General features: G+C 49.2%; 1 protein-coding gene across 2 annotated transcripts in view; it reads left to right on the top strand.

Moving 5' to 3' along the window:
- Positions 1 to 5,040, top strand: part of CRHR1 (corticotropin releasing hormone receptor 1) — a 30,594-nt gene extending 25,554 nt beyond the window's left edge. The window contains exons 10-13 of one of the 2 annotated variants that reach the window (XM_002198894.7): positions 145 to 230; positions 1,622 to 1,757; positions 1,949 to 1,990; positions 2,651 to 5,040. In XM_002198894.7, the coding sequence (XP_002198930.3) occupies positions 145 to 230; positions 1,622 to 1,757; positions 1,949 to 1,990; positions 2,651 to 2,791 (405 nt within the window). In that variant the 3' untranslated portion in view covers positions 2,792 to 5,040. The remainder of the gene's footprint in view (positions 1 to 144; positions 231 to 1,621; positions 1,758 to 1,948; positions 1,991 to 2,650) is intronic. The other variant, XM_072919083.1, reaches the window with a different exon arrangement.
- The last annotated feature ends 10,528 nt before the right edge of the window (positions 5,041 to 15,568 follow it).

Below are 15,568 nucleotides of genomic sequence, written 5' to 3'. Positions count from 1 at the left end.
TGGTGCACGGAAGGCAGTAGATCAGGTTCAAGAGGAAACATCCCCATTTCCCCTGGCTCCCCCTTCCCCTCCCGGCCCATTGCAGAAGAAATGGGAGGAAATACTGAGAGAGCAGACACTAACCAGTGACTCTGTTCCTCCAAGATCAACTTCATCTTTCTGTTCAACATTGTCCGAATCCTCATGACGAAGCTCCGAGCTTCCACCACGTCAGAGACAATCCAGTACAGGTAAGAGCATGAGTGACCCTGCTGGAAGCCAACCTAGGAACTGGGTTCTCTCATGATTAGTGGGGATGGGAACAGCTCCATTAGCCAGGTAGCAAGGGGATGGGAGCATGGACAGACACCTAAGAGCACCTCAAATGCTCTTTGGAGGCACATGATCATTAAAGCTGGTCAGGGAGAGCCTTGTGATGTAGAGTGTGGATGGCTATTTCTGCCTTTGAAGTGAACCCTTGAGATTTCAGTCTCTCTGCAAAAGCCTGTTCTGATGGGACCTGATGAGCTCTCCAGGCTGGGAGCTGCAAATCCTGGCATAGAGGTGAGAATTAAATCACTGCTTGACAGAAAAGCAAAAGCTGAGAAAGCTGATGAATTGATGCCACCACAACACCTCCTTGTAAAGAAGACAGTACTCCCACAACACAAGGCAGGAAGATTTAACCCCTCCTTGCTTGTTGGGGAGTATTTGGCAGACAACATAAGAGGTGCATGGTTAGAGCAGCTCCCTAGAGTACCTGGAGTAGAAGACACTTTGGGCATCATCACTGCCTCTGTCTGGATCATTTTGTGGGCAGAATTGGGGAATCTTGCTGTGTGCCGGGTCAAGAGAAGCTGGTTTGAGGTGGAGGGTGGCTTTTTCAGCTGAGAAAGGAAAAATTCTGGTTCTATTCTTGGGAAAGCTACACCAGTGAATGTGCTGTACTGTAGTTTTCCAGCTCCTGTACTTGGTTTCCTCCAGCTTCTCCATGTCATCAGCCCATTTGTGTCAGGGACTATTCTCTCCTCTAAATCAGAGATGCAAAACAGGTCCCAGACCCCCTCCCTGCCCAGCTCAGACCCTCCAGGGATGACCATCTGTTGGAATCTGTCCATTAATGGGATTTTTTAAGCAAAAAGTGATGAATTGGCATTGTTCTTGTCCCCTGATCCAAAGGAGTAAGATGCCAAGCCCCTATCCTTATCACACTCTCTGTATCAGCACTATGACTTTTCACAAACTGTACTTGTAATCCCATCAAGATATCAAATTAATTACCTGAGGTAAGGTTTCCACAAACTCACGTTGAAGGGTGTGAATTATTATACCCTCCTTAATTCCTTTTTAATTGCGCTGTAGATTAGCCAAGCAATCATTCCATGCCAGCTCAAGGTCAGGCCTCTGCTCTCCACTGCCCTTTTCTGGCTGGAGAAGCAGAGCAGGGGCCCAGTGCTCAAACCATCCCAGTCCCTTGGGAACTGCACTGGAAAACAGCCCAGCCTGGCTCCACCTCCCCTAGCCACTGGTTGTCGAGTCCCAGCAGACCAGTCCAAGCCATGCTGGTGCTGGGAGTGGGATGGGCAGAGTCCTTGTGCCCAGGGCTGCACTGTAGCAGCTCAGGTCCCTATTTTCTCCCTAGGAAAGCAGTCAAGGCTACACTGGTGCTGCTGCCCTTGCTGGGGATCACCTACATGCTGTTCTTTGTCAACCCCGGGGAGGGTGAGATCTCTGGGATAGTCTTCATCTACTTCAACTCCTTTCTGGAGTCTTTCCAGGTAATGGTCCTCCACACTGGCTTCTATCCCAGTCCTCTCACCAAGGGATGTGGAGGAGCCCATCCTGGCTGATGCCTCATCCCACTTCTGCCTCCTCCCAAAACCAGACATCCCCAAACCCCAGAGCTGTTCCAAAGCTCCTGGCTCGGGGGTACCTGTTGGCTGTGATTCTGCTGCTTGTCTTGTTCCAGGGCTTCTTCGTCTCTGTCTTCTACTGCTTCCTGAACAGTGAGGTGAGCAGAGTGGGCTGGGGTTTTTTGTGGGGGCCTACATCCTTCCTTGCAAGCAGACAAGTTCAGCACAAGGCTCTACTGCTGCACAGGGCTTGGAGAGTGCTGGTCCCTAATTCTTCATCTGAAAGTCTTTGGTGATCAGAGTCGGTGCTTCACCTCCAGCTCTAGCTACATCTGCAGCCCCAGACTTTGCTGATAAAGGAATGGCTGCTGTCTGTCTCCTCCTCTGGAGGAGGAAAATCCACCCCCAAGAACAGATGCTCTCATGGTGCACCTGTGTGATTTGGTGTAGCAGAGCCAAGGGTCCTCCCCATCCCAGAGAAATCCTTCCCCAGGGTGAGCTCCATACACATGTGGATTGCACATGGGTGAGGATCTCTCCCAGGCTCTGACCCAAAACACAAACAGCAGAAAGCAAAGGAGCTGAGAGTAGAAGTGAATCCTGGGTCCAGATATTTGGCCATAGGGCTCTTTCCTCTGCCTCCTCCAAATGCTTTCACACCTTTGCTGCCTCAGGAAAGTTTACCCTGCATGAACTGCTTTGTTAGCAAATCACATATCATTAATCCATTCCTGGCTGGAGGACTGAGGAGAAGGATGGCTGGTGCCTCTGAACAGCCTCTGTGTGATGACCAAATGTCCCTCATTCGTCTCCCCCAGGTGCGATCGGCCGTGCGGAAGCGGTGGCACCGCTGGCAGGACAAGCACTCCATCCGTGCCCGCGTGGCGAGGGCCATGTCCATCCCCACCTCCCCGACCCGCGTCAGCTTCCACAGCATCAAGCAATCCACGGCGGTCTGAGCGGGAGCCAGAGGCCACACCAGGAGCCGACATCTCCACTGGGCCGTGGGGAACCCCTGGGAGGGGGCACGGCACAAGAGCAGGTCCTGCTGGCAGCCCCAGCCCTGCAAGGAGAGCATGAACTCACTCGGTCATGGGACACCTGCACAGCTCCTGCCCCTGAAGGACAGGACAGCTGAGATGCTGCTTTGTCGTCTCCCTGGCAGCTGTGTGACCTACTGGCATGGCAGAAAGAGCCAGAAGGACGTGGAGAGGTTGCAGCATCTTTCTGCCAGCTCCATCCTGGGCATGATGTCTCGAGGTTTGGGCATGATTTATCAGGTTTGTCTGCTTTGAGGTGACAGGAAACCAGGTCATTGCTGGGACAGCTTATGGGGCTAATTCCCTGGGAAGCTGGGTCAGCCTTCCAGTGAGCACATGCTGGAATGTTGCTGGTGGCAGGAGAACCCTCTGGAGGAGCCAAAGTCCTATGTGTTGGAAGGGGATGGATAGAGAGCCTTGGAATGACTGTAGACATTGCTTCATGTGGCTGTGTTTTTGTAGCACTGGGGTTGAGTCTTTCCCCTGTCTCTTGCTGTGTCTCCTGGTGTCCTGTAACTGCTGCTTGGTCTGACTAGGTCATTTCTCATCTTGACACCAAAGGTGGGGTAAAGCAGTGGGGTGGGAGAGCGGAAGTAACTCCTTCTCCCATGGGGATGGATCCTAGGGGTTCTGAACAGCCACACAGAGTTGGCTTATCTGGAGGGAAGCACAGGAATTAGTTAAATTCTCTGATTCAGCCCAGATGGATCCACAGGTCTCTGCAAAGCTGTGGACCTCAGGCTGACTCCATGTCCCTGCTCAGAGGGTGGAAAGGTGAGGGAGCCCTGCAGTGGAGCGGTGGCTGTGGTCCCCAAAGGCAGGTACCGCAGGGACAGGCCCTGGCTCTGCCCCCTCCTCCTTGCCCTGTTTTACCTGGGCAGATGGGCCCAGTGCCAAAGCTGCTCCTTGCTCTTGTGCAGGGGATGGGACCAAACCATCCCCATGTTGGGGTTAAGTGCCTTGGAGGAGCAGCAGCCTCCTTTCCTCCCTTCCCTCCCTTCCCATCTCCCTCACCATTCTCAGGACTCCAGATTGTCCCCAGTTCCCCTCTCTCATTGCCCTCTTCCATGTGGTCACCAAAAGCAGCTGAGCAGAGAAGTGGATCTGCCTTGACCTCTTTGGAGCCACCTTTTCCTTGTCCCATACAAGGTCTGGGGATGCCCAGGCAGGAGACAGATTACAGCAGGTTTATGGGCTCTCTGCCTTCTGCATCCCAGGGATTTTGCCACTGGGGCCATACAGGGTGTGGTGTGAGCCCCTTCACACTTCTGTGCCTCAGTTTTCCCGCTATAAAGAACAGGCATAAATGTTTCCTGCCCTGGGGAGATTTAAGCATCTTTGAAATTGCAGTATTTTGTGATTTCCTCAGGATATACCACCAGACAGGAATAAAATCTTGCATCTTTTTATTTAAAGAGAAGCATAAGGAAAAAATCTCTGGGTTCCTTCTTCAAACATTTGTGAATTTCAGTAGTTTGGAGCAAATTCCTCCCACTTCTCTCCCATTTTGATTTTCTACCTGCAAGTCTACAGTGCAGCAAAACTGGAGACATCCCATTGACTCCAATAATCTGCTAGGAATAGCAACAGTTCCCAGTATGACACAGTGACCACAACAAGGACCATACCCTGCACATAGGGCACGTTTCAGTCTTTGTTCAAGTTCAGCCACTGCCAACAGTCCCAAAAACTGCCCCTTATTCAAAATATGGGTGTGAAAAAGACCCCATGAGTTATGCAATGGGAAAAGGGGCAACTGCCAGCTCTATGGACACTTTCTGCTGGTACTTTACAAGGCATAGATTTGTATCTTCTCTGTCATGGTTTCTCTGTTGGGTACTTTGGCAGGAGCTAATAATGATCTGCTGGCAATGGAGAAGGGGAAATGTCCCAGAGAGCTTTTCTTCCTCATCCCTGCAAGTGATGTTGCCAAAAAATGACATGCTACATGTTCAATTTTGACTTTTCTAAAGTGGGGTCTTTTGGTGGAAAGAAGCTGGAAATTGAAAAACCAAAGAAAGAAACCCAAACAGAAGCATCGGTGTTCATATCACTGTTTTTCCTTCTCCTCTTGGTGGTCTGCTCCAACTGATGTGACTTTGCTTTCCATAGCTGGAGTGTGTATTCTCAGTCTTGTTTGATTAAAAATACTTCAATTCCTCTTACAAGGTCTTTTGGAGCATGTTTATCTTTTGGAAATGACAACCCTGGCATGGCCCCTCCCCAGTTTCCATGGGATCATCCTCACACTGCAGTGAGCTCAGCATCCCACTGGTCCGGAAGCCTTTTGGTCTCCTTTCTACCCCAACTCCATGTGCCCAGAGCATGGAGGTGGCTCTCCACAAAGGTATCTACACCATCTCATCCAAGAGAATTCCACACAGGTTTTCCAGACAAGTACCATCAGGGATGGAGAAAGTCCTCCAGGTTTTCCCCCTTGCCAGGTGAGCTAATACAGAATAAAAATGTAATGTGCTTCATAGCAGGAGGGAGGGCCAATTAAACTCGACTTTCATTTCCTACATCAATGTTTACAAGTGAAATTCAGACATAAACAGATTTCTGGTCAAGCTCTTCTGATGCAGAATTAATTTATTCATCACACAGAGCCTTGGAGAGCACTGTAATTTAGTAAGCACCATGCACATAAATAATAATTATGGGTTCCTGCTGATTATGTGATTGTATTTAAACTTACCAATAACTCTGAGATTAATTACCTGCCAATCCAGTGCTCTTGACAAGGCTGAAGCCTCTTGGGATCTTCCTGTGTTAACCCTTTACGTTGTCGTGGTACCTTTCAGGGCTGGGAAAAGCAAAACGGGAGTCAGAGGATGGGATCTGGTGGTGCTATGGGATATCTGAGTGGGATGATACACAGGAGCTTCTCCAGCACACTGAGATGAATTTTTAGTTAGCTTGTTTATTTGGCTGACACATTAAACCCACCATGAAGGTTGCTGCCAGTCCTGGAGTCACTTCCCACCCTCAGCCCCACCACCTGGGATCAAGTTTGGGTGCCCTGAGATATATCCCCAGCAAACAAAGGGCCAGCAATGGAGAAAACCTACCCTCCAGAGCCTGAATGGAGGCAGAGAGAAGATCATGAAGCTTCTCCATCCTATGGAGGATCTGTGCCTTCATTCCACCTTCCAACTAGGCTGCCCTTTGCAAATATCCCCACTGCCAGAGCCAGGACCTCCCAGTTCCATGGGACATAAATCACAGGGTTTATGGCTGGTGTTTAAAGCAAAGTGGGGCTGTCATTCCCCTTCCTCAAACAACACATATCTGTCTGGTGGCCCACAGCTTTGGGCCATTCCTGGATGTTGAACCCTGCTGTGCTGTACCTTCCCAGGCACGGAAGGACTCTGGAAAGGGGGGGAGCTTGGGAGGGAGAGGAAATCTCGTGGCAGTTTTACAGCCCAGTGGGTTCAGTTGTGGCTTTCATCACTGTCCACACCAAAATGCCTCTCATCTGTGATGTGTTGTCCTTTGAGCACTGCTAAACTCCCAAATAAATATTTAATCCTTTCATTCCAATGGCCTCTCCTTCACTGCTCTCTCCAGCATGAACCTCACGCTGATATTTGTCACCATAGTTGCAGTTAAATGGCTCTCAGACACACGTGATGGTGGTAGGAGACAGGCAGCTCTGCCACCCTCATGAAAATTTCAAAGGGACATATATTTCCAATGTGGAGGAAAACTAAAGATCAGAGACACAAGCGATTCCATGGGAGAGCTCTCGTGCTCAGCCATGGAGAGAAGGATGCTTGAAAAGCCCCTGGGCTGTAGTGAAGGCAGCAGAGGTGTGTGATCACACAACCTGCTGAATTGACACCTGCACAGAGCAGGGATGGGTTAACCCCACAACCAGGAATTCGTGGGCTCACCCACAGCTGGGTCCATCCTCCCAGAGGGAGGACTGTCCAGGTTTTCCAGGTTTGCTTGGAAAAAGTTGCAGTCCCTAACCACCTGCTACCAGGAGAGCCTCTGCAAGCACCATGGCTGAGATCCCTGGCCCTGCCCTCCTCTCTGTCAGGCAAAATTTTCCATGGGAAAGTTATTTTTAGGCTGCTGAAATCTGTTGCTGAGCCTCCTGCTAGTGTGGAAACTGAGGCACAGATTTGCTATGGATTTTGGGAAATACTGGACTCTGCTGGCTGAGCACCATCCTGACCCTGCTGTAGAGCATCCTCTAGCCCTAGAGCATCCTCTGTCCAGGTCTGAGACCTGTTTCAGGAGACACCAGTGTGAAGCAGGCTTGGGACCCTCCTCAGCAGCCCAGAGCCTCCTTCTGCCCCAAGGAAATGTCCCCAGCACCCCACCCTGACCCAGCCAACCCCACCAAACATGATTGCTGTCTGTTCTGAGCTTCCACTTCCAGCCAGCTGGCTGATGTATCCAGGTGCCCTGCCAGACCCGAATTTTGGGTGCAGCAGGAGAAGTGTCACAACTTCCCTCACTCAGCACTGTGCCCACAGGGCCAGTACCCAGTGAGCTCAATGCAGATGCTTGAGATCCAGATGTCCATATCCTCTCCTGGACCTTGGCTGCTTCCCCATTTTTCATAGAGGCAATTCACCAAGGACCTGTCCCTGCCCGCCCTTCTCAGCACACGGTGTTGGTGACATGGCTGTCAAAGCCCAGCCAGCAAAAAGTCTTTGAGGTTTATGTGCTGAGCATGGCTGACCTTCAAACAAGAGGTGTCAGAGACCCTGGCTCAGTCCCAAAGGATCTTTTCTGACTGCCAGGGACTATTAACATCTCTCTCCTTCCAGAAGGATGTCAGCTTTGTTGGGGATGAAACCAGCCTTTGCAAGAGCAGATAATCCAGTGATGTTGCAACCAGTAGGGTCTCCAGACCTGTGCTTGCATCTCTGGGCATGCCAGGTGAGGTCTTGGAGGGTGGATAAGTCTCTTCCTGCAGTGGGATGGCTGGAGAGTCCCAAGGAGCTGGTGGCTCTGAAGAATCCTGTGGGGATGTGAAATATGGGGCAAAAAGGGTAGCCCTGGGTTAAGCACTTCCAGCAATCCCAATAGCAGAGCACAGCAGGAGCCAGAGACCTGGAGAAACACAAACAGGGGAAATTGCAGCCTATGAATGAAACACACGAGGATCTTAGCACATGTCAGGAAAAGGCAGTGTGACTCTGCCAGCTAGTTCAAAAGGAAAATAGGATGAAGGAAAAGCCTTGGACTATAGGCAAGAATAATTGCATCCTGATTGGAGTTTGAGTGACACTCCATCAGTAACCCAAGCGAGAGTAATAGAAATGCTCATGTTTCTGATTAAAATTATTTGGATGGCTAAAGGGAACAATATTTTAATGCATCGATGTGGTTAAGGTGTGTTTAGAGGCTGCACATTGAATAATAATAAATCAGCACATAAAGTAGACTTTTTTTTCCTCTGGGGAATGTCCTAGCCCATTTGCATGGAGGGAGTGCTTTCCATGCAGGGAGTGCTGTGTCCAGCTCTGGACACCCCAAGAAAGAAAGGACATGGAACCTTCTGCAGTGATTCCAGAGGAGGACACAGAGGTGCTTCTCTACTCTGGAGATACGCAAGAAGAGCTGGGGTTGTTCAGCTGGACAAGGCTCCAGGGAGACCTTAGAGATCCTTCAAGTGCCCACAGGGGCTCCAAAAGAGCTGGAGAGGGACTTTGGACAAGGGCCTGGAGTACCAGGAAAAGGGGGAATGGATTTCCACTGCCAGAATTGAAGTTTGACACATAAATCACAAACTGGATCAAAGTGCATCTCACCCACTTCTGAAGCAGTCCCACTGCTTCCACCAGGATCAGGGGCTCCCAACACAACTGAGTCCACCTGCATTCTGGTCCCCAGCTCCTTATCAAAACTTTCATCAGCTTCCTTGTTTCTTTGGTTAGGAGGGCTCTAACTCCTTTTCTCCTTGCTGTTAGCCCTTGCACAGAAACCCGACCTTAAAAGGGATAACCCCCACATATCTTAGTTCAGATCAGCTTACAAAGGCTCCATTCATCTCTTTTGATCCCCAGGGTAAAATTTCTAGTCTTAAATAATTAATTCTGCTTGGTTGGGTTTGTTTTTTTCCAAAGAAAATACATTTCCCGCCACTAAATTTCCCACCTGTGTGTAATTCCCATGTTTTTCCGTTTCTTTTTCCAAAAGCAGTACCCCCACACATAATGTGATAGCAAGGAACAAAACCTAGCCCAGTCCCCAGAGATTTTCTTCTATAGAAGTTACAACTCGGGCACGGTACATCTAAATTGTGTGGGGAGCTTTGAAGGCCCTGGCAAAGCCCAAATCATCACAAATCCCAACCTGGCAAAACAAGGCACGAGTCAAGCACTGCTGGAGAGGAGGAAGTGTGGAGCCAGTGCCATGGCAAACAAAGGAAATCTAAGCAAAATGGGAAGCAATTAAAAGAGAATTAACTGGGCTGCAGGAGGAGAAAATTGTTTCTTTCAAACAGTCTTGATTATAGGGCTGCAAAGGCCCAAAGCTCCCATGGCTTATCACCAGTATGAATATATGAAAAGGTTGTTAATCAGGATTGTCAGAAGCTCTCCCAAAACCAAACATCCTCACAGGACCGAGGGCTGGCAGGGAATTTGATGTTGCCCAGCTTTGTCTGCTCAGCCCTGACTCATGAATGCACCGGTCAGAAGAGGCCAGTGGCTTGTTGGTCTTTCCAGAAAAGGGCTGGGGATTTCACACTGGTGGTTGGGAAGGCGACATCTCTGGTGGAGCTGGATGGAATTGGACCCTCAACAGCCTGTCCCCATCCCACACAGCCCTTCTCCTTCCCTGACATCCTGAGAGGCAAAGGCCAACTGTGAGAAAATTCTACTCACTTTCAGAAATTTCGAAAGGTTTATTAAACCTTATCAAAAATACAACAGAAGACTGAATAGAGAAAATATTATGGTGCCGGGAGCAAAGGATTTTTCCCACCATGTGCTCAACCACACAATGGCGGTTTCGATTTTTAACCCTTTTACCCCTCCCAAACTTCTGTCTATCGACCCCTTCTTTGCTGTCCAGTGGTGGAGTTTACTTCCTTAAATCTTCATTGGAGGTCAGATGTCACCATTGTGACAAAGTCGACCCTCCCAGATGTCCCAACCCTGGCTGTCCCTTGATAACAATGCAAGGGGATAAAGCATAACTATAAATCTATAAAGCTTTTCTTAACATATATACATGATATTTGTCTGTTAATTGTGAGAGTCAATCATCGCATTACTCATTTATCACACCGACGGTGTTGGTGCTGTGCAGAGGAGTTTGTCAGGACTCTGAAAGCCAAACTGTGACATGGGCTGATATCTTTCCAAGGTGGGATGGGGCCCAGGGCATGGCTGGGAGTGGGCAGACCTTTCTTGTCTACCCTCATCCCCCTGGCAGTGACCACATGGACAGTCACAAGGAGAATACAAGGCTTAGAAAAGGACCTGTTATCCAGCCAAGGTCAGATTTGGTCCTCTGACCTCCTAAATGGATAAACCCCAGCTCTGCATCCTGCAGCTCTGCAAAGCAGCTGGGACACCCCTCACCAGGTCCCAGAAAGAGAAGTTTGAAACTAGAACGGAGGGTGGGAGATTGCTTTCTATTGCAGCTAAAGGAAGGAAGGAGAAGGTTGGGGTGCACAGCCAGGGCTGCACATAGAAATCACCCTGTCCAGTGCTTGGAGAGGGGACTACCAGGTGTCTCCTTTCACCCAGCTCAGATAAACCCGAAACAGGCGCCATGTGGTGCTCAGCTGCTGAGCTGCAGCACAGTTGGTGCCAATTACATACTTTTGCTAATGTCACCGTGCTAATTGTATTAATGGGACACTAATCACACACCTAACAGATATAATGGGAGCTAATTGCTCTACAGTGACACCGTGCTCCATGCAGAGCTGTCCATCCCTGCAAAGAGCAGCTGTTCCTGCAAGCATCCTGCTGCTCCCAAGGACTTTCAGTTGGCAGCCACAGGGCTTTCCCAGTGCCCAAGCCGCAGCACCGGCTGAGCAGTGGTGGATGCAGAGTGGCATGCAGCTGAGAGATAGGGTTAGGAATTAGAGGGGTGTTGATTAGAAATAGATATTTAGTTGAAATGTTGCTTAATATTTGCTGCATTTTACTGTGCTAACTGCCTGTAAAGGGAAGACAGGGTACATGTGGGGGACAGGGTATACATGGAAGAGCAACATGGAAGAATGCAGGGATGTGTGATAAGGGAAGGATGATGTTCATCAAAACAGGACAAAGTTACAAGGTTACCGAGATAACAAGGCTCCTCTGGACCCCCAAACCAGATCCAGCCAACCTCATGGTTTGGACTGTGACCACAAGAGTAAGTATGCACAAGAAGACAGTGAGAAGGTCGGCTCTGATGAAGACTACTTTCTTCATCCCCCTGCAACCCCCAAGGACCCCCAAGACAACCACCAGAGACAAGTAGGCAGGTGCAACGGACTGATAAGATAATTAACATATTGTTATAGGTAAAAGTGATCCAGCCAAGTTAAAAATTAATAAAAATAAGTTTTTATTCAGTGATCAAAATTTGGTCTAAGACAGCCACAATCAAAAGGACAGTGCCGAGCCTGGGATCGGCACTGGGTGAGACACAAGTCCGACCACTACAGCATAGGGTCCCCTATGTTTCACACCAACCATCCTGTTCAAGAGGGGTTTGTATACAGTTTATTCTGCCTGAGGCAGAGTTCTTGGAGATCAGGCTTTTCTTCCTTTCAGAGAGCAATGTATGTCCCTGACTGAGGTACTGGAACTTGGCATTGAGATGTATCTTTCCAACGGCTCCATCGATCCCAATCTTAGATATTTATCGCTTGGGAATTTCTCGGATCACCATATGTGAGGCAATCCCCTGACTCTGGCTCGCATGCTTAAAGCTTTATACAAATATTTCTTGGCAACATAACATATTTTATACATATATATATATATATATATATATATATACATATATATCTTTATCGGCATGAATTATCCATATTACACATAACTATATGAAGCAGGACAAGGTGGAGCCAGGAAATGAATATGCATAAATGTATGGCAAAACCTAATGTATATGTAATGTTTTGGAGGATAAAAAAGAATGCTGAGAATGGGTAGATACGCATGCCTTTGCGAAGGTATCCCGCATGCGTCTGGCTGAAAATACTTTATAATTCACTTTGTCTTTGAGTTTTAGAGTCTTTCTATGTATCATGGCCATATCTGCTTCTAAACCTCAGCAGGAATAGCCCCTTCAAGATTAATCTGATTCTTCCCGAGGCAAATTACAGCTCTTGAATGGTGGGGAGGTATGTTCAGGTGGCAGAAGCATCTGACTGTATGTCCAGATCACTCATGATGAAGGGGTCTACCAATCTCCATCAGGGGGGTCTTGCCCTTCTCCTGGCCCACCCTGGGTATGACTAAAGGCTGTGGCTCCACCCTAGGGATGCACAGTATGCCTGGCAAGAGGGTAGGAAATGGGTTGTGCCTGCCTGGAAAGAGCAAGCAAGAGCAGGGGAAGGCACTGACCATGCTAAGGAGCTGCTCAGATACTGCATGGACTGTTTTTGCACTGTGTTCCTGTTTCTCATGGCTGGCTCCATGGTCCCTGCACTTCACAGTCACTTGCTAACACCCATCCCTCAGACTCCCCCAGCTCCCTGCCTCTGGCACATGGAAACTGAGCTGGCATTTCTCACGGCCTCAACCACAGCTACTCTTCCCAAGGGGTATCACAGCCTGGTGCTAAAGCAGGAAGGACATGCAGGTGCCTTCCCCACAAGCTCTGTGGCCTTCTGCTCCTTGCTGGAGGGTAATTAATGCCTCTTGATTTGCTCGTGTGACAAACTACAGTAGCAGTGGCACAGCAAGGGCAGCAGAGCAGGATGCAGCTGGGTGTCCTGGCTTCGAAATTCAGCCTCAAGCAATTTAGTCACCTTCGCAGGGTTTGGAATTAGTTTAAACCCGTTTTCCTAACCATAGCACTGCACTAACAAGGGGCAGGTCACTCAGGGGCTGTCTCTTGTTACAACACATCAAAGCAGAGCAGTCCTCGAAACACCCTTAACTCTGCCCCTGATGCTGTTCAGGACCACAGTCTTTGAGAAAGCAAAATGTGTCTGGGAAGGAGGCAAAAAACTGGATTTAGAGGTAAAATTTTTCATTTAGTTGGAGAGCCTGTTTAGCAGGTTGGCTAAAGTGTTCTGGAGGCAAAGGTACATTGAGGGAGGGACTGGACAAAACTCTTCCCTGGGCATGTGGCACAATAAAGGTTGGGATGTATTATAACAAACAGTGAACAAGAGGCAGATAATCATCTGTGCCACTGGAAATGAAACACACATTGTTCTTTGCAACCTTCCCCGGTGGAGACTGAGCCAGCAGCTCTGCACCACTGCGGACAGAGCGGCAAAGCAACTGCGGAGAAAAGCCCGGCTGAGCTCTCCCCGCACTCGGAGAGGACGATTGCACATCGTGAGAGGAATCTTAATGGCACAGGAGGCAGCTGCAGCAGCGTTTATCACCTCAGCAGGGCTGGAACTGCAGGAAGGGGTGCGGGCAGCGCTCTCAGGGCACAGAGGATGCAGTGGCAGTGGCTCTCCTCATAGCAATGCTCAGGGCATGAAGTGTCATGGGCTCCTGAAAACGGGAGACAACACCACTTTCCCAGTTTTTGCTGCAAGAAGACGGTGCAGTGTCACACTGATTTGGCAAATTTGACCACACAAGCCAGTCTAGAGTTACCCAGCTGCAGAAGTCAAAAACACACTTGGGATTCAAATGGTGGAGGAGGAAGTCATAGAATCCGAGAATACCGGAATGGTATTGGGTTAGAAGGGACCGCCCTGTTCCATACCCCTGCCATGGGAAGGGACACCATGTGTTGGGGTTTAGGATTTCTTCCTTTTGTTTTCTCGGGGAATCTCCCATTTTTGTTGCTAAGAAACAATAACGATCGGTACCTAAGAGAAACAAAAGAAGTAATACGGAGAAAAGGCAGCAGTGCGGCTGGCTCTATTGTGGGGGCTGAGGAGTTTCACTCGGAAGGGCAAAGTTATCGAGAATTGGGCTGGGGAGAAAGGGGCTAGGCACAGCTCCTAGGCATCCTGTGCTCTCGGCATTCAGAGGGGAGAGAGGCTGCAGTCGCTTTGGGGAGAGCTCGTTACCACTGCGGGGTTCCATCTCCTGCTGCCTTTCTTCTACCGTGAGCAGCGCCTGTTCGTGTCACCTCACCAGAGGACCCTTCGCCACCTGCTGGAGTGCCTCAGGGGAAACCCCGGGATTCCTGAGCCCCTTTCCCGTCCAAGGGAGCCTCTCTGCCATCTTCGGGAACCGGGCTGCCACTGCCCAGCCCTTCCGCTGCTTTGCAGCTGCTCTGGGCTTTTTGTTGCACTATAGACCCGCACGCCCTGGGACACTCCCCTCGTGGTTCCAGCTACAGCTGCAGAGTTTCTGATACATCTCGTCTACCACCCGGGGATGTTTGCTCATTCCTGCCTTGCTGCTTCCGAGGGTCGGTGCTGGGGCACCAGGATCGGCTGCCCCTGTGTTGCAGCGACTGTTCCTGCGAGCTCTGCGATCCCAGTTATCCGCAGGGACACACAGCGAGGACACCGGGCTGGGGTGCCACAAGATGGATTTATTTATTCCTGGGCTCCCAGACAGGACTGCGGGTGGGGTGAACAGAAATTTTTACCCAGCAAGTCAGGAGGAGGCGTGTAGGAAAGTGAACCAGTGAGGATATGGTAAGAGAGGAGTATAAGGTGGGCAAATGGCTCATGAGCCCACCAGGGAAAATGGGAGGGGGGAATAATACAAAGGAACAAATGGGGTGTCGAGGGCAACAAGACAAATACAGAACTCGCTGGAGAAAGGGGTAGGGATAGGGAGGATTGACAACTTGGAAGGGAGGAGGTTAGGGAAGGGCTTGGGAAATTTAGCAACTGGGGAAGAAAGGGGATTAGGGAGGAGAACAGGGGGCAAACATGGGTTCAAAGCAAAACACACCACAACACCCCTGGGAGGTTTGTTGTCTTGAGGTGATTTTATGACAATACTGTATTTCCCTATCATCTGCTTTATGCCCTGTAGCTTTAAGCTAGGTCTGGAAGAGGGAAGGAGCTGAGGGAGTTTTTCGGCAGTTTGTGTTCAAACTCTCATATTCTTCCGTGCTCGGCCTTGCAGCAGAGAGGGAGTTACACTCGTTGCTTTTAGCTAGCTGCTTCTTGTTAGCTGAGGCAAGACATTTTCCTGGACTGAGTACTGCAATCTTCCAGTGGCTTCTTCTGGAACTGTTCATCTTAGCATTCGTTTGAAAACCAGACCATACGTGGGAGCATTGTGGGAAATGGTAAGAATACTTAAATACTGTAAAAGCAGGCCTCAGAAACAGAAAGAACAGAAAACTTACAGCTAGCTGCATCTGCAAAGTATGAAAGTAGAAAAGTTTCAATAGTATAACAAGCAAGGACATGGAACAATAACTTGAGTTTTAGGCTTGGCTAAGATAGACCTTAAGACTGCAGAAAAATATGTTTAGCAAGACAGCAGAAGGTTTTAAGCTCAGTGATGAACTATTGTGTATTGTTAATAGAAAACAAACAAGCAAGCATTGTGTGAAGCAAGTATATGTGTGCTTTTAGTGATTGGCTATGTTATGTGTGATATGGATAATTCGTGCCTATAA

Source organism: Taeniopygia guttata, chromosome 27, assembly GCF_048771995.1.
Source record: "Taeniopygia guttata chromosome 27, bTaeGut7.mat, whole genome shotgun sequence".
In the NCBI taxonomy this organism is placed as follows: Eukaryota; Metazoa; Chordata; class Aves; order Passeriformes; family Estrildidae; genus Taeniopygia; species Taeniopygia guttata.
Note: the sequence above shows the minus strand (reverse complement) of the source record. Positions and strands in the feature narration are given on the sequence as shown.